Genomic DNA, 18,113 nt, shown 5'->3' on the forward strand with positions numbered 1-18,113 from the left:
ATGGTTTGTGCCCAGTTATGTCCTCAATCGTCCTCCTTATCATATAGACTCATTACCTCTATCTCTGATAACACAAATTACATATCTATTTAATCACTGTAGGGTGTAAGCGGCAGCCCCGGGCTCACTGGATTGGCAGGTCTACCTGGCCGACAAGGGCCAAAGGGTTCTGCTGGCCCTCAAGGAAGTGATGGTGCCCCAGGACCTAAGGTAATAATCACCTATTATTATACACTTTTTACTTACTATTATCCCACATTAATTATAGGAATCTTAAAATTAAAATTTCAATTAATTACTTTTGATTTTAAATTTTTTGAGGGTGAGACAGGACTACGTGGTTACCCGGGAAAATCAGGCTCAAGGGGTTTTTCTGGAACGCAAGGTGATCAAGGACCAAAAGGTGAAAGTGGCCTAAAGGGGCTTCTGGTGAGCATCCACCATCTCTTCCCCAGTAAAGATTCATGATGTAATGAATAAGGAATAATCAAGCATTGTGAATATACAGGGGGACGACGGTGATCAAGGTCTCATGGGTTTCCAAGGGTTCCCTGGTCCAAAGGTACAATATCATCTATATTATTAATGTTTTTGCTATTGTCTTTAAAGTTATAAAATCTAGGTAAGAAGGGGAGGAATAGAAGTTGGTACTGTGGTGTAATTTCAGTCCATTTGGGGTTCACATATTCTAACTAAAGCTTGTTTTATAGGGTCCTTCTGGTGACGTTGGTCTAGTGGGTATCACTGGTCCTAAAGGTCCTCCTGGACAAGCTGTAAGTGTCCATTATCGCTCTGACACTAATATTGGTCACATTATGGAGGACATTTTCCTAAATATTGATTTAAATCATCTCTTATGATTTACGTCAGACTAACATATTCCATAGTGCTGTCCGCAGAGTGGAATCGCTCACAGTCACAAGTCTCAGTTACCGGTGGGGAACATTGGTCATTCACTGATTCCAAATTTTTTCATTAGGCGGCTGCGTCTGCTTGGTTTACGCTGGGAGAAACTCTTGTTATATGCATCGCACATAGGCGGCCAAAAGAGTGTTCACTATACCTTTTATTATACTATATGGAATAGCATAGCTTTTCAATGTCTCTTTCTGGGAGCTGCAGCTCTCAGGGCACGCACAGCTCCGTTGACCCTCTGTCCTCCTCAGACTACTGTCTGGAACTTTCTTTTTCACTTTCCCTACAGATTATCAGTTATATATATGTGGGGAGTGACCTAATAAATAGGAGCAGAAGCTCCCCCTGGTGGCCTGGAGTGTGAATGTGTTGCATGTTTATGATACCTGGATGCAGTTATCCTTTCTTGCCTCCAAACGTAGCATCACTCTCCCCGAGAGGAAAGCAATACTACTGCGACGACCAGGACCCTGGGGCGCCACAATAGTCTGCTGGCAGGACCGGTTTTCGACAAAGTGGGGCCCTGGGCAAAAGTTTAAAGTGGGGACCCAAATGCAAACATATTGCACCAACACATTTAGGTTGCATTTGCACAAACTGAGTTTAGAATGTTAAATGAGCGTAATCGACAATATTAAAGGGTTCAGTGCTTGTTTACCACCTTCTTTACATAGGCTGTCAAAGAACGATGGGCACAGAACGATCACTAATAGATCAATCTGTCACCATACAGTATCATGTTATCTGCAGCTTACACTGGACGATGTGCTGCCGAGAACAATGATTTATGTTCTGGTACAATCAATCCAATCACCCTACACATTAGCAGCATTTTGCTCATTCGCTGGGCGATTGCCGACAGGTTTACACCTTTGAACTCTTGTCTGTTCTGCCGAGATTTATCTGGGTGGAATAGGGAAAAAATGAAATTGTGAAACCGAAAATTGGCGCTGTCATAAAGGTGTTATGTATAAAGTTGTGAAAAGCTGAATGAATCGTATTTAGTTTTACTGACTGGTTTATCGTTTCTTCGGTCAAGGGAAACAGCGGTCCCGTAGGTCCTGGTGGAATAATAGGACCCACAGGCAATCTGGTGAGTAGAGATAAATGGTTCTGCAGGTTACACCTGTCATACATGCAGGGATAAACGAAAACTAGAGTCTGGTCGGTCGCTTTACGTTCCCATGCGGTGTAGGGCTACTTTCACACTAGCGTCGTACGTCGCAAGGCGTCGTTTTGCAGAAAAAACGCATCCTGCAAAGTTGTCTGCAGGATGCGTTTTTTCTCCGTAGGCTTGTATTAGCGACGCATTGCGACGCATTGCCACACGTCGTGTTGTGGCGGACGTTGCATGCAACTTTTTTGGTGCGTTGTGTCCGCCATTTCCGACCGAGCTTGCGCAGCCGGAGCTCCACCCCCTCCTCCCCGGAGCTCACAATGGGGCAGCGGATGCGTTATAAAACTGCATCCGCTGCCCCCGTTGTGCTGCGCTTTCGCAGCATGCGTCGTGCGTCGTACGACGCTAGTGTGAAAGTAGCTTAAGCTCAGCGTGTTTTTTGCAACATATTAAAGTAGCTGTAATATGGATGAGACTTCAAAGACCTTTAAGAGTCACTCCCGTCTTAGTCTATAGGCGCAGTCACACGGCCATATAAATCAGAGCAAGATCGGAACACAGTGCACGGACTGGCCGGCAGCTCTCCCTACCTGATCTGTTTCTATGCAGCGGTCCCGCTCGGGTAGGGAGAGCTGCCGGCCAGTCCGAGCATTGCGCTCTCATCTTGATCCAATTTATACGCCCGCTTCGCTTCACCCCAATATATGGAAAGGATTTCACTGCATTAGTAAAAGGGGCTGTGAGAATAGTAAAACAAGACTCCTGAAAAAATTCCATGTGCACATACCTTTAAGCTATATTCACACTATGTTTTTGTTTTCTTCCGGTGGTCAAAAACAACGGGTTTTTCATGCGTAAAACAATTCAGGAAGTGATGATTTATTTATTTTTTTCTCCTGAAGTGTTTTGGTAAAGTTTTTTGTGGGTGACTTTTTTTTTTTTTTTTTTTTTACCTTTTCTTGGAGATGATTTTTTCAACTTTGTTTTTAAATCACTAAAGTAAGAAATAAACGCTAGCATTGTTTGAGGCAAAAAAAAAAAGAAGCTTGTAAATCACTCGTAAAAAAAACCCAGGCATCTTCGTAGCCTTCTATTGTAAAGTATGGAGCGACTTCATAGTGGAAAATGCCTGAAGAATGGTCCAGTTACTTCTTTTATCCGCTTGGCGTTTTTGGAAACCCGAAATGGTTAAAAAATGCTCAAAGGCTTAAGCAATGTAGAAAGCAAATAGGTTTTCAAAAGAAATTAATAGGTAGAATTTTTCAAGAATTTTCTGAGCACTTTTTCGGGCATTTTTTAAATTGCAGACCTGCTAAAAATAAAAAAGCATGAAAAAAACTACAATGTGAACATAGCCTTAACTCTGCATGCAGCTTCTAAGCGTATGCCATTGATGTGCACAGACACTGCCTGCATAGGAATGCACTAGCGAAGACCATAACTTAGGAGATAACTTTCTTTGTGTATGTATCTTGTCCATAAGGAAAACATAAATTCTAAGCCATTATGATCTTTTTTTATTTTTTAGGGAAATCGGGGAGACAAAGGATCAAAAGGCGAAATGGTAAGAAAATGCAGTGTTGAAACTATCCATATCCGGGCTGCCTGACAATGAGCAGCTGATCCAAGAGCATCTGTCACCTGACATACCCCCCCTATTATCTATATGATGCCCCAAATAATGGGGGGCATTGATTCTACCTGCAGTGGTTAAACAGACCCCCAAATATTCTGCTCAGGGGACCAAAAGATTTCAGATGCTTATACCTGCTCATATAAACGAGAGTATCCCTTAATCTAAGGATAATTACTAATGTTACAAGCAGCCCCCCCAAAAAAACTGCAGCAATACATGGTGGGCTCCTGATGTAAGATAAACTTTGCCTTGGGACAACAGTGATCTCGACATCTGCTACATTAACCAATTATGGGCACATTGAAGGTTGTTTTGTATTTAAAGTGGATCTGTCACTACATTTTACAACAGAAATTATTACATAGAGATTAAACCTGATGAGACTGATATATTTATTTTGAAAATCAATGTCAGTATGACTTTTTAATTCTGTTATAAATATGAGTATTGACTGATAGAACTCATGAGACCAAGTGTATTCAGTCTCCGTCCACCCAGCCTGACTGTCAGCTGCAGCTTGTTCTGAGCAGTGTGAGATCTCAGCAGGGAGGAGGAACACTGAGGAGCTGTCAATCAGGCCAGATGGGTGGAGATTGAGCTACACAAAGGCTCATATGGGCCTTCTGACATGGACGTTTAAAATAATTATCAAGTCTAAGATATCTATAGAATAACATGGAGACTTTATTGTAAAATCAAGTGACAGTCGCAATAAAGGTCCAGTCTGATATGACTTTTACAATAACCTGTTCATATTAATCACATTTAATATTTGCCTCCATCTTATGCATAGATATATTTTAAAAATCTCGCCATTTAATAATGAATATGATTCATTTTTTAGGGACCTCAAGGACCCCCAGGAAACCCAGGTCCACCTGTAAGTATGATATAAAGCACAATATGCGTTGAGTACAATTACCGTATTTATACAAGATGTATCGGTCATTGTATCATTGTACACTCAGGATATTAAATGTTTCTTTTAGGGTCCACGGGGTGCGCCAGGACCAACGGTAAGTATAAAAGACATGTAAAGATTTTCAGGCATAAATTATGACATTATATATACACCGGTGTGTGTGTATATATATATATATAATTCAGTGCATCATAATGGAGCTGTTGATGTATCCTTTTTATCTCAGGGGATTCAAACAAATCTTAGGACTTGTCTTCATCCGATCCTTCCATAATTGGTGGATAGAATAAAAATGTAATTTGTGTACGGGAAGCATATAAGAGGACGATTGGACATATTGGATATCTATAGGCCCAATCCTTTCGTATAGGCTCGTGCACATGACTGAATTTCACGTACAAGTGCTATATGTGGCTTTCACGGATAGCACTCGTACCTATGATATTCCATGGGGTTGTGCACATGTCCGATGTTTTTTCCTCGGACTGTTGTTTCACAAGTCTATGCAAGTCTATGGGTCTGTGGAAAAAAAAATCAAGGTGCACTCAGATGACATCTGAGCGAGGTCCAATTTTCATGTAATGACAGAACAGAGAAGGTGGAGAAACCTTTTTTTTTTCTCCACATCCGAGAAAAACTGATCAATCTGATCAGAATACTTGGACCATTTTTCAAAGATGTGGAGATATCGGTGGAGTGAGGCATCAGCTGACCGCTTTAGCCAATCAAAGGCCTCCGGTTGGCCGCAGCCTTCTCTTTCCATCTGAAAAGGAAATGTAAAGGATGCATGTGATCAGCGGCAACTGACTGGCTGCAGTGGTCCTGTGAGACATTCCCCTTGTTGCTGGATATTGATGCAGGGGTAGACACAGAGCAGACAATCGGCGGTGGCCTGTCAGAATAGGAAGAATTGCAAAAGTGATGTAAGTTTATCATACGTTATGTAATCTATTTAAATCAGTTATAAAGCAAAAAAAAAGTTGTAAAAAAATAACCATGGGGCCAATGTCTGACATGTGAAGCCACAGAAGAGTAGATTCCAGCAGATGCATGGTCGACACAGAGGCCGCAGGTCTGTCCTCTGCAAATTCACTTGTTTTGTTTTTGATGAACTTTTTCCATTTTATTATGTAGAAAGTGATGGACATGAACTCAGCCATCCAGGCCCTGATGGAGTCACACGCAGCTTTGAAGATGGAGGTAGACAGCCATCATTTTCATATTGCACAACATCAAAATGCATGCAGTATCACACAGAGGAGGCAGCGACTGTAGAAAGAGGGGGTGAAAGGGGAATCTGATGGACATTCATTCATTCTGACCCCTTTGTTCTATCATGGATGCAAAATAAAACTTTGAAATGTACAGTATTTACTATTTTAATTTCTTCATGGTCCCTGGTGCTGCAAAATAGTGACTTTTTGCACCTGCAGCGGCCAACAACCACACACTACTGTGCATGTAACATTATCACGATGTGTAAGGCCTGGCAACATGATATCACTATGAAAGTCAGCAGATTTTGAGTTCATCTGAGAGCAGCACATTACAGGGGCAGAGACCCTGATTCCAGGGATGTGTCACTTATTAGGCTGTCTTTCAGTACAATTAATACTTTATCAGCAGGAGATTATCACAGCCGGACTAGGTTGGGTGCACCACCGATTGGCAGCTTCCTGTGTATGCTGTCAGCAAGCTGCTAATCAGGGGTGTAGGTGGGATTATACACAGCTCTACATTCAGAGAACTGCTGTATCTATAACAGGAATTATATAAAAAGTACACCAATCAGTCCAGAAAGCAACACATCACTGGAATCAGGCTCTCTGTCTCTACATTAGGATGCTCTCTTATTTCATAGCAAAAACCTGCTGACATATTGCTTTTAAATCAAAAGAAAGGACCAGCAGCAAAAGACAAAGAGTAAATTCTTAAAGGGGTTTTCCACTACTCAGGCAACCCTTTCTGAATCCATACGTTTTCCCCCAGTAAAAAAACCCAAAAACATTTATACTCACCACCAGCGCCATTCCGGCACAGGGCTCCCAGGGCTCAGATAACATTGAAATGTCAAGTGATCCCTGTGGCCAATCAGGGGTGACTTCACTCTCCTATCCAATGGATGTCATTAATTTGCCCGAAGGCGGGGTTAGTGAAGCCAGTGCTGATTGGCCGCAGGAATCACGTGATATAAGAATGTCATGAGAGCCCGGAAGAGCCAGTTCCGATATCACTGGAATGGCGCTGACATCGGAGGTGAGTGTGTTATTAGGAAACATAGGGGTTTAGAAGGGTTTGTCCAAGTAGTAGACAGCACCTTTAAGGTCAATATATTTAAAAGTTTGTGTTTTCCTGGCAGAGTTCTGAGTCCTCCGCAAAGCTGTCACCATTTTGTTGTCAAAACAATATTCACATTTATGACAAAACGTGAATTAGAAATTAAAAAAATAAATCATATAACACGCTTGTACCAATATATTTGAAAGTAGACACTTAGCACATTACTAAAATACGAACGCCAGGCATCTAAATTTGTATAAAATGCATTAAAATGAAAGCCTGTGGATTAAACTGACCCCAAGAAGTAAAGCACCAAGTACAAGCTATCCAGAGCTCATACATGCACCTTATGCCTATTGATATGAGAGTCATAAGAATAATGACCGTAAGGCTACTTTCACACTAGCGTTAACTGCAAACCGTCCCAAAAACGTCTTTTTCCCGAAAAAACGGATGCGTCAAAAAACTGCAAAATGTATGCAACGCATACAGCATTTAGACGGATCCGTCGCAAATCCGATAAACGGTTCCGTTGAAATGCTGGATGCGTTGCATACGTTGCATACGTTTTTACCATGCGTTGCATACGTTTTTACGACGGATCCGTTTTTAAAATGGGAGGCACCCAAATTTGATTGGCTACTGGAAACTAAGGGAAATCTATATACTGACTGTATTTACAGCACATATTTGAGGGTTTTAGTTTAGTGGCAAGGATGGATGGTGTAATTGGGAGGATTTCGAGTTTGGTTACTGAAGTTATCTTTGAGACGAATCGCCTGGATATCATAGTGCGGGAGAAGGAGGCGGCAGCAGAAAGACGGAGGATGCAACGGAGAAGGCGACGATTCTGGATACATCCAATCAATGAGCTGCGGATGACCAGGGGTGTCCAGTCCACTCTCTATCTGGAGTTGCGGCAGAATCCACAAAAATTCTACAATTATGTACGGATGAGAATGGAACATTTCGATTATTTGGTTGGAAAAGTAGAGGAGGTCATCCAAAGGCAGGACACAAGGATGAGGCTTGCCATCACACCGGCGGAGCGGCTCCTGTTGACACTGCGGTAAGCATCTTTTATTTTTAATGTCATTGCTGATATTGAATGTTATTACATGCTGCAGAGAAAACTGCGCTGACACATTGCGCACCATTTTCTGCAGCATGTAATTTGTTGGGTTGTTTGAGGCCATCCCATTGCTTTTTTTTTCTTGTGTCATTGGTCATATTGAATGTTATTACATGCTGCAGAGAAAACTGCGCTGACACATTGCGCAGCATTTTATTATTATTATTATTATTATTATACATTTTTATAGCGCCATTTATTCCATGGCGCTTTACATGTGAATACGGGGCAAATATAGACAAATACATTAAACATGAGCAGATAACAAGGCACACGAGTACATAAGGAGGGAGAACCCTGCCCGCGAGGGCTCACAGTCTGCAGGGGGTGGGTGAGGATACACTAGGAGAGGGAAGAGCTGGCTGTGCGGCTGTTCAGTAGGTTGAGGATCACTGCAGGCTGTAGGCTTGTCGGAAGAGATGAGTCTTCAGGTTCTTTTTGAAGGTTTCTATGGTAGGCGCAAGTCTGATGTGTTGGGGTAGAGAGTTCCAGAGTATGGGGGAAGCACGGGAGAAGTCTTGGATGCGGTTATGGGAAGAAGAGATGAGAGGGGAGTAGAGAAGGAGGTCTTGGGAGGACCGGAGGTCGCGTGTAGGTAGGTACCGGGAGACCATGTCACAGATGTATGGAGGAGACAGGTTGTGGATGGCTTTGTATGTCAGTGTGAGGGTTTTGAACTGGAGTCTCTGGGCGATAGGAAGCCAGTGAAGGGCTTGACACAGGGGAGAGGCTGGGGAATAGCGGGGGGACAGGTGGATTAGTCGGGCAGCAGAGTGTAGGATGGATTGGAGTGGTGCCAGAGTGCTAGAGGGGAGTCCAGAGAGTAGGAGGTTGCAGTAGTCGAGGCGGGAGATGATAAGGGCAATTTTCTGCAGCATTTTCTGCAGCATGTAATTTGTTGGGTTGTTTGAGGCCATCTCACAGCTTTTTTTTTTCTTGTGTCATTGGTCATATTGAATGTTATTACATGCTGCAGAGAAAACTGCGCTGACACATTGCGCAGCATTTTCTGCAGCATGTAATTTTTTGGTTTGTTTGAGGCCATTCCACTGCTTTTTTTGGTTGATGGTCTGTGCAATTTTTTTAACATTTTTATTTTTTTTTCTGCAGCTTCCTAGCTACGGGAGAGTCTTTGACTTCACTCCATTTCCAATTCAGGCTGGGGATTTCCACTATTGGCGGAATTTTGAAGGACACATGTCGTGCGATTTGGGACACTTTACAGCCGAAGTATATCCCACAACCAACAATGGAAATCTGGTTGAGAAGTTCCGAACAATTTGAGACAATTTGCAATTTCCCAAATTGTGTTGGTGCCGTGGACGGCAAACACATTAGGATTGCAAAACCGGCAGGAACAGGATCAGAGTACTATAACTATAAAAAATACTTCTCCATTGTACTCATGGCTATTGCTGACGCCAACTGCCGATTCCTTGCTGTGGACATAGGAGCGTATGGCCGGTCCAATGACTCACAAGTGTTTAAAAACTCTCCGATGGGTCGCTGCCTGTATGGAGATACATACAATTTCCCGCCAGCAAGACCACTCCCAGGAACAAGTGAACCAGCCATGCCCTATGTGTGTGTAGGTGATGAAGCCTTTCAACTGTCGCCGCACCTACTGAAACCATACAGCAGCCGTGAATTAGAGTATGTGCACACGTCCGGATTTTTTGCGTTTTTTTTGCGGATTTTCCCGATAAAAACGCTATAAATCCGCATAAAAAACGCTCAAATTATGCATCCTATCATTTAGAATGCATTCCGCATTTTTTGTGCAGATGTATGCGTTTTTTTCCGCAAAAAAAACGCAATCCGCGAAAAGAATGGCCATGCTCATTCTTTTTGCGGATTTTCTGCGGATTTCATGCATTCAGGAAAAAAAAAAAAAACGCAAAAAATCCGCGCAAAAAACGCGAGAAAAACGCGCGGAAAAAAACGCGATTTTCTGGCAGATTTCTCCGGATTTTGTCAGGAAAAAAACCTGACGTGTGCACATAGCCTCACACCGTACCAAGCGGGTATTTAATTACCGTCTCACTAGAGCAAGAAGAGTGGTAGAGTGCTCTTTCGGTATATTGACGGCAAAGTGGAGAGTTCTGCTGACGGCAATAAAACTGGAAACAAAAACTGTAGACGATGTTGTCAAGGCATGTGTGGTGCTCCATAATTTTGTTATTTCAAAGGAGCCTGTTACCTGGGATGACGAACAATTGGAGACAACCTTGTGGGATTTCCGCAGTGCCTCTGTTCGCTCCACCAGTTCTGTTACAATGATGAGGGACCAGTTTGCGGATTATTTTTTGTCACCTGTTGGGCGGATTCCATGGCAAGACATCATTGTGTGACATGTTTTCCTTGGTTTTTGTTGTTTTGTCAAAAAATGTTTTTGGAGCAACACCAAAAAAAAAAAAAAAAAAAAAAAATAACAAAGTGTGTTGTTTGGTTGCTAATATAAAACCATTTTGTTATACCTTGAAAACGTCTGGTGTTTCTTTTCACTTAACCTTTAATATTTACCTTAATGAATCAACACACACACAATAGATTGTAAACCAGAAATATTTTTATTTCTAAAATATAATTATTTTTTGGAAATTTTTCAAAAATTTTCCTATTTTGATAATTTTCAAAAATTTTTTTTTTTTTTGCCAACAAAACAATTTTTAACACTGAAATGACAGTCTCACAGGTCTTGGTAGTGTCGGGTGGAGTAACTATGGGAGGAGGGGCTGGAAGGTTGGACCACATCGGTAGGTGGGATTGGGGAAACCCTACCTGTTTGGTCTGCAGTGGAAGGGGGGTGGAAAACAGGAGGCTGACCAGAGGGTGGTTGTGTTGGGGTAGGTGGAAAACTTCCTGGGGAAGGAAAGCTGGGCAAAGACGATGAAAACACGGGTGAATACATTTGGGTTGTGGGCCGGGTTGGGTATTGGTACGGATGTGGATATTGGGACTGATGTGGATATTGGGACTGGCGGTGATATTGTGGGGCATGGTGTTGAAATTGGGACTGGGATGTGTGGGGAGGTGTGGGGGTAGATTGGGGTTTGTTTATGACCTTGAGCAGAGTGTTATGGCAGCTATTCATTACCCGCATCTGCTGATCAAAAGAAAGCTTTTCCATGCTCCTGAGCATGGATTGAAAAAAAAAGATTTGCTGGAGCTTGACTTACATCTAAATGCAGCCTATCCAAGCGACTGCTGATTTCATGGTGGTTTTCACTCATGCGTGATTGCACCATGCTGAAACCAGCAGTCACTTGTTCTCCCAAAATTTTAAAAGAATTTTGGAAGCCTGCATTTAGATGCAAGAACTCAGGAGCATAGCTCCTTTCCTGACCCCTCTGACGCTGCCGCCACGAACCTAACGGTGGTGTAGAGGTGGCAGGGTCAGAGGGGTGGGGTAAAGGGAACGCTATCTGTTGACCATCAGATGCGAGTAAGGAAGGCTGCGCTCCACTGGTAGAGGCGGATGAAGTGGAGGGGACAGAGGGGTGAGAGGTGTGGGGCCTACCGACGTGGTCCCCGGTGGCGGACTCAGGAGGGATCGCTCCAGAGGGCGCAGAGGAAGATGCAGGCGCACGGTGGCTGGAGTAGGTGCTGTGAAAGAAAAAAAAAATTAATATATAGATATGGAAAAGCCCGGACTGAAAGAAAAGTTTTGTGATTAGACAGGTTCTTACTGAGATGTTGAATACTTACACTCTACTCAGCATGGTTTCCCTCAGGAAGGAGAGGTTCGGGCCGTATCGATACCTCCTCTTTTTCCTTCCTGCTGAGCCACTCGGGGCCTGCATCTCCTCGTTAAATTCCCTCTTAAAATGATCCCTCAGTGACTGCCACCGCTTCCTAACCTTGCTACCTGTGAATACAGGAATGAAGAAAAAAAAAATTATTGGTAAATGCAAGACATTACATTCAGCTCTAAACATCACTGAAAAGTGAATACTTACATAGTTTGCTCTGCTGCTGTGGAAGAAGGTCCTCCCACCTCGCAAAGATGTTCCGGCATACTTCCAACCAGAGCCGACGGGTGACACTGGTATCAGCATGCCTGCGGTCAGCCATGTTCCACAGTGGCTCCCGCTCACGAACCTCCTCGATGAGGGCTTCAATATCGATATCTGAATCATATGCGGGAGCACACTGTGAAGCCTTTAAAAAAATAAAAAAAAGAAAGAAAAAAAAATTAGTAGACTGAAACAAAAAAATTAACAATTGAAGCCCCACAAAAAAAACAACTCACTGATGGCCGACCGCGGCGTCGAGTCCGCCGACTCTGGGAGCGCCTGGGAGAACCTTCATGCTGTGCTGGACGTTCAGCAGCAGCAGCAGCAGGAGACTGAAATAAAGGATAAAAAAAATTAGCTTTAATGTATGTATATGTTTTGTGTGTTACGTTATATATGAAATTCTGTTTTGTGTATGGTGATGTGTGAAGCAAGTGTTTCACCACTACTTACACTTGGTTCCTCCTCCACTTGGATGTCTCCACCCGTCTCGGTCCCTTCCGACAGCTCCTCATCGGATTCTGATTCCTGTTTAAACATAATAAATGCATGTAGTGACTAAAAATGATGTAAATTTAAAAAGCAAAAAAAAAAAAATTTTTTACTTACCGATACCCGCTGTTGCTGTGGAGGAGGGCTGCCGGAAGAGGACATTGTGTGGCTGTGTTCCAGGTGGCTGTGGTCCTGGTAGGTCTGTAAGTTAAAAGACACTTGCAATCTGCTCTACACATTGAAGTAGCAGATTTGGGGTCTTCAAAACTTACTTTTCAGAATTTCTGGATGCGGGACAGGTGGCTGTGGTTCAGGTGGCTGTTGTCCAGGTGGCTGTGTTCCAGGTGGCTGTGGTCCTGGTAGGTCTGTAAGTTTAAAGACACTTGCAATCTGCTCTACACATTGAAGTAGCAGATTTGGGGTCTTCAAAACTTACTTTTCAGAATTTCTGGATGCGGGACAGGTGGCTATGGCTAGTGGCTGTGGTCCTGGTGACTTCTGCCGGTCGGTGTGATCCCTACTCTATCTGCAATATAATAAGTATAATGGAATGATAGTTAGACCACTGCTGAAATAGGTAATGTTTACCAATAAAGACCCTGTTACAATGAGAAAAATAGGTGAACACCCAAACCCAAAAACAGGTGCACGTTATACCATTCTTTTCCATGCCCCCCCAAAAAAAAAGGTAAAATGTGAGAGACCTTTAAAAAATTTTTTAAGTTTAAAAAATAAAAATATTACCTCCCCGAAATAACCTTTCAAAGGATAACCTTTATTAAAAAATGACCCCTCAACCAACTCTGTATTGCATGTGTAACCATTGGTACATACACCTGTTTTAAATTTACTTTATGAAATTATACTACGGACAATTTGTTAATAAACATTTTATTTATTTTTTTTATTTATTTATTTTTTTTTTTATCATAATGGAGCAGAAATGCTCTTTATTTTAAATACAAGTACATCAACTGGGAATGGTTTAAACAGTAAATTAAAAAAATCAACATTATAACCACAAGCTGCAGACCACTAGGCTTTGCAATAATACATCCGATTTAAAAAAAAACAAAAAACACACATGCTGCACAAACAACTATAATATAGGTACCGTCACACTGAACGATATCGCTAGCGATCCGTGACGTTGCAGCGTCCTGGCTAGCGATATCGTTCAGTTTGACACACAGCAGCGATCAGAATCCTGCTGTGATGTCATTGTTCGCTGCAGAAACTCCAGAACTTTATTTCGTCGCTGGACTTCCTGCAGACATCGCTGAATCGCCGTGTGTGACGCCGATTAAGCGATGTGTTCACTGGTAACCAGGGTAAACATTGGGTTACTAAGCGCGGCTATGCACTTAGTAACCCAATGTTTACCCTGGTTACTGGCATCGTTGGTCGCTGGAGAGCCGTCTGTGTGACAGCTCTCCAGCGACCAAACAGCGACGCTGCAGTGATCCGGATCGTTGGTATTGCTGCAGCGGCGCGAAGTGTGACAGTACCTTTAGTAAATACATCAAAAATCAACATTAACCAATATGGCATTGACAAATGCACATGCAACCAACAAGACGCACAAAAACATACCTGCAAGCAGAGTCATAACGCAAGCATAACACATGAAAAGGCATAATATTGACAAAGGCATATTAAGGTGCAGGCACGTGAACGCATACATACAAAAGCACACAGCAGTACAAAAATACACACACACACACACACACACACACACACACACACACACACACACACACACACACGGCCATCAGTCCTCCGGCTGGAGCTTGATATCTTCACAGTGGCAGGCCTCACGGTGGATCTGGACTGTAGCAGGGCACTGGCTGTTGCAGGACGACGGCAGGCCTCAAGTTGGATTCAGGTTTTAAAAGCTCTTGCTGTAGTCAGTACGTCAAATGCACACACACACACACACACACACACACACACACACACACACACACACACACAAAAATGGCAATATACTCACACTGTTGTAGTGTGTCTGGTCCTTGCTGCCAGGCTGGGCTCTTGGTATCCAGGCTGGGCTCTTGGTGTCTGGCTGGGCTATTGGGGTCCAGGCTGGGCTCTTGGTGTCCGGCAGGGCTCTTGGTGTCCAGGCAGGGCTCTTGGTGTCCGGCTGGGCTATTGGGGTCCAGGCTGGGCTCTTGGTGTCTGGCTGGGCTATTGGGGTCCAGGCTGGGCTCTTGGTGTCCAGGCAGGGCTCTTGGTGTCCAGGCAGGGCTCTTGGTGTCCAGGCTGGGCTCTTGGTGTCCGGCTGGGCTATTGGGGTCCAGGCTGGGCTCTTGGTGTCTGGCTGGGCTATTGGGGTCCAGGCTGGGCTCTTGGTGTCCGGCAGGGCTCTTGGTGTCCAGGCAGGGCTCTTGGTGTCCGGCTGGGCTATTGGGGTCCAGGCTGGGCTCTTGGTGTCTGGCTGGGCTATTGGGGTCCAGGCTGGGCTCTTGGTGTCCAGCAGGGCTCTTGGTGTCCAGGCAGGGCTCTTGGTGTCCAGGCTGGGCTCTTGGTGTCCAGGCTGGGCTCTTGGTGTCCGGCTGGGCTATTGGGGTCCAGGCTGGGCTCTTGGTGTCTGGCTGGGCTATTGGGGTCCAGGCTGGGCTCTTGGTGTCCGGCTGGGCTATTGGGGTCCAGGCTGGGCTCTTGGTGTCTGGCTGGGCTATTGGGGTCCAGGCTGGGCTCTTGGTGTCCAGCAGGGCTCTTGGTGTCCAGGCAGGGCTCTTGGTGTCCAGGCTGGGCTCTTGGTGTCCAGGCTGGGCTCTTGGTGTCCAGGCTGGGCTCTTGGTGTCCGGCTGGCTGGAGGCTTCTCTTCTTGTCTCTGTGTCTTGCTGGCATATGTGGGGGTTGAAGGCCCAGACCAGGTTTATATAGATTTGGGGATGTCTGGCCTATTAGATAAAAAATCCTGTTTCTGAGCATGCTCAGTAGAAAAAAACGTATTACAGCGCTGCATTGCGTCGTACGACGTGTCTCGACGCATCCGTCGCTCATAGACTTTCATTCTAGCAAAAGACGTATGCCGACGAATGCGCCGAGACACGTTTTATTGTCGGAGCCAAAAAACTTTACAATCTACGTTTTTCCAGACGACGTGTCGCCTCTTTTCGACGCATCCGCCGAAAGACGTATACCGACGAATGCCAATTCGTCGCAATGCGTCGCCAATACAAGTCTATGGGGAAAAAACGTATGCAGCAAAATATTTTGTTGCATGCGTTTTTTCGGCAAAACGACGCATTTTAACGTATTGCAGTTAACGCTAGTGTGAAAGTACCCTAAGAGTATGTGCACACAACGTCTTTTTCTGGAGACTTTTGCTCGGAATCTGCCTGAAAAATGCTAAAAGAATAAACATATATACAACAACGACAAAATGACCCGCTGTGCTGACGTTCTGTGTTTCTGAACTTCATTTCCAAAGCCGATCGGCGGATTAAAAAAGTGACCAGTCCATTCTTTTTGGTGGCTTCCACTTGGAAACCATCCACTATTAGTGAATACAATAAAAAGTAGGCGTCAAGGCAGCCCCCCAAAATGTCTGAGAGGACATTGAAAAAGACACTTCAGAAAAAATCACAGCTGGTGTTTTCCTAAATGTCTTTTGCTGGAAAAGACACCACCTGCATATACCCTAATGGGGTGTGATCGGACTTCCTGGTGCCACTTGCAGCTTCTTTCTCCCTTCTATATAGATACACAAAACCAAAACGTAAAAGTGTTTATGCCGATTTCATTAATATAATACAAAGCTAATTAATATGTCTAATTGGAGTTATTCTCAAGATATGTTCAGGAGCACACTGCTCCCCTGTTTCCTGCTTGCCGGGTGGCAGTGCGCTCCTGGTTGAGTGACAGTGCACTCCTGGTTGAGTGACAGTGCGCTCCTGGTTAAGTGACAGTGCACTCCTGGTTGAGTGACAGTGCGCTCCTGGTTAAGTGACAGTGCGCTCCTGGTTGAGTGACAGTGCGCTCCTGGTTGAGTGACAGTGCGCTCCTGGTTGAGTGACAGTGCGCTCCTGGTTGAGTGACAGTGCGCTCCTGGTTGAGTGACAGTGCGCTCCTGGTTGAGTGACAGTGCGCTCCTGGTTGAGTGACAGTGCGCTACTGGTTGAGTGACAGTGCGCTCCTGGTTGAGTGACAGTGCGCTCCTGGTTAAGGGACATTGCGCTCCTGGTTGAGTGACACTACGCTCCTGGTTGAGTGATAGTGCACTCCTGGTTGAGTGACAGTGCGCTCCTGGTTGAGTGACAGTGCCCTCCTGGTTGACTGACAGTGCGCTCCTGGTTAAGTGACAGTTTTGAGGAGCAACACTGTTGCACCGCTGACCAAGCTGTGCGCTCTGGTTTTGCTAGTAGAGAAAACTTTGCCTTTGCGGCACTGGAGAAACTCAGAAACTGAATACAGCAATCCAGCCAGCTTCAGACTAGCACTTACAAGCTCTATAGGAAGGCATTTGCAAGTGCTGCACTCTTTGCTTAGGATACCAGCTACCACTGATAGACTGCAGCAGTGGTCATTAACCCAGGCAGAGAGCAGTAAACAATAACATTAAGAATCCCTATTATCTTCGTAAATAAAGAGCGTTATATTGTGTGCCAAACAAATATGCTAAATTTTGTAAATATCTTTGATAAATATTCATCAAAATGTCATTTTTATGACAGTCTACTCCTTAAATAGATACAAAATGTTGTCTGCAACTATTCTGGTAATTGATGGTAATTCTTCTAACTTAAGACGTGATTGGTTAATGACTCCGATTTTCTAAAGTTAATGAAATATATTTTTTTCTTTTATTTTTTTCCTTGTGACTTATTAACTATTTGAACTAATATTTTGCATGGACATAACTATCCCACATCTGATTATCTGTAACATTCACCGTAACTAATATGCGGAATACTCTGGTACAATGTAACATTACTAACAACAGAGCTATCAAAATACTGAAGTAACAATACTAGACTTTAGCACGGAGATCTTTAAAACACTCCACTACCTGACGGATCTAATGCACAGTATAAAGAACCCTCCAGGAACCCGGGACAATCCAGCTCGCGTTTGTCGAGACCTTCTGCACTGTGAACGGAAAGTATCAGACGGTAGGTGTATAGTGTAAGTGTGGGGGCAGAGGTTCCCTGCGTGCATTGGGTCCATGAGGTTAAAACTAAGTGTGGACCTACCATTGGTGCAACCGAGCAGCTAAACAGGGGTCCAGGAGGTAATGGGTCCCATATCCAACTCCAAGGCAGGTGGAATTGTGCATTATGATGAGCTTTTGGACTACAAAAACCATATACAATCATGGACAAAAGTGTCGACACCCTTGAAATTGTTCCAGAAAATGAAGTATTTCTCCCAGAAAATTATTGCAATTACAAGTTTTGTTATACACATGTTCATTTTATGTGTGTATTGAAACAACACAAAAAAATAACAGGAAAAAAAGGCAAATTGGACATAATTTCACACAAAACCCCTAAAATGGGCTGGACAAAATTGTTGGCGCCGTTTCAAAATTATGGGTAAACAACGATATTTCAAGCATGTGATGCTCGTTCAAACTCACCTGTGGCAAGTAACAG

General features: G+C 43.9%; 1 protein-coding gene across 1 annotated transcript in view; it reads left to right on the plus strand.

Annotated features, from left to right (window-relative positions):
* Positions 1–18,113, plus strand: part of COL24A1 (collagen type XXIV alpha 1 chain) — a 261,918-nt gene that overhangs the window by 236,129 nt on the left and 7,676 nt on the right. Inside the window, exons 48-57 of the mRNA XM_069737975.1 lie at positions 103–210; positions 322–429; positions 509–562; positions 711–773; positions 1,955–2,008; positions 3,561–3,596; positions 4,513–4,548; positions 4,658–4,684; positions 5,725–5,790; positions 17,462–17,630. Coding sequence (XP_069594076.1) covers positions 103–210; positions 322–429; positions 509–562; positions 711–773; positions 1,955–2,008; positions 3,561–3,596; positions 4,513–4,548; positions 4,658–4,684; positions 5,725–5,790; positions 17,462–17,630 — 721 coding nt within the window. The remainder of the gene's footprint in view (positions 1–102; positions 211–321; positions 430–508; positions 563–710; positions 774–1,954; positions 2,009–3,560; positions 3,597–4,512; positions 4,549–4,657; positions 4,685–5,724; positions 5,791–17,461; positions 17,631–18,113) is intronic.

This window comes from Ranitomeya imitator, chromosome 8 (assembly GCF_032444005.1).
Source record: "Ranitomeya imitator isolate aRanImi1 chromosome 8, aRanImi1.pri, whole genome shotgun sequence".
NCBI classification, from domain to species: Eukaryota; Metazoa; Chordata; class Amphibia; order Anura; family Dendrobatidae; genus Ranitomeya; species Ranitomeya imitator.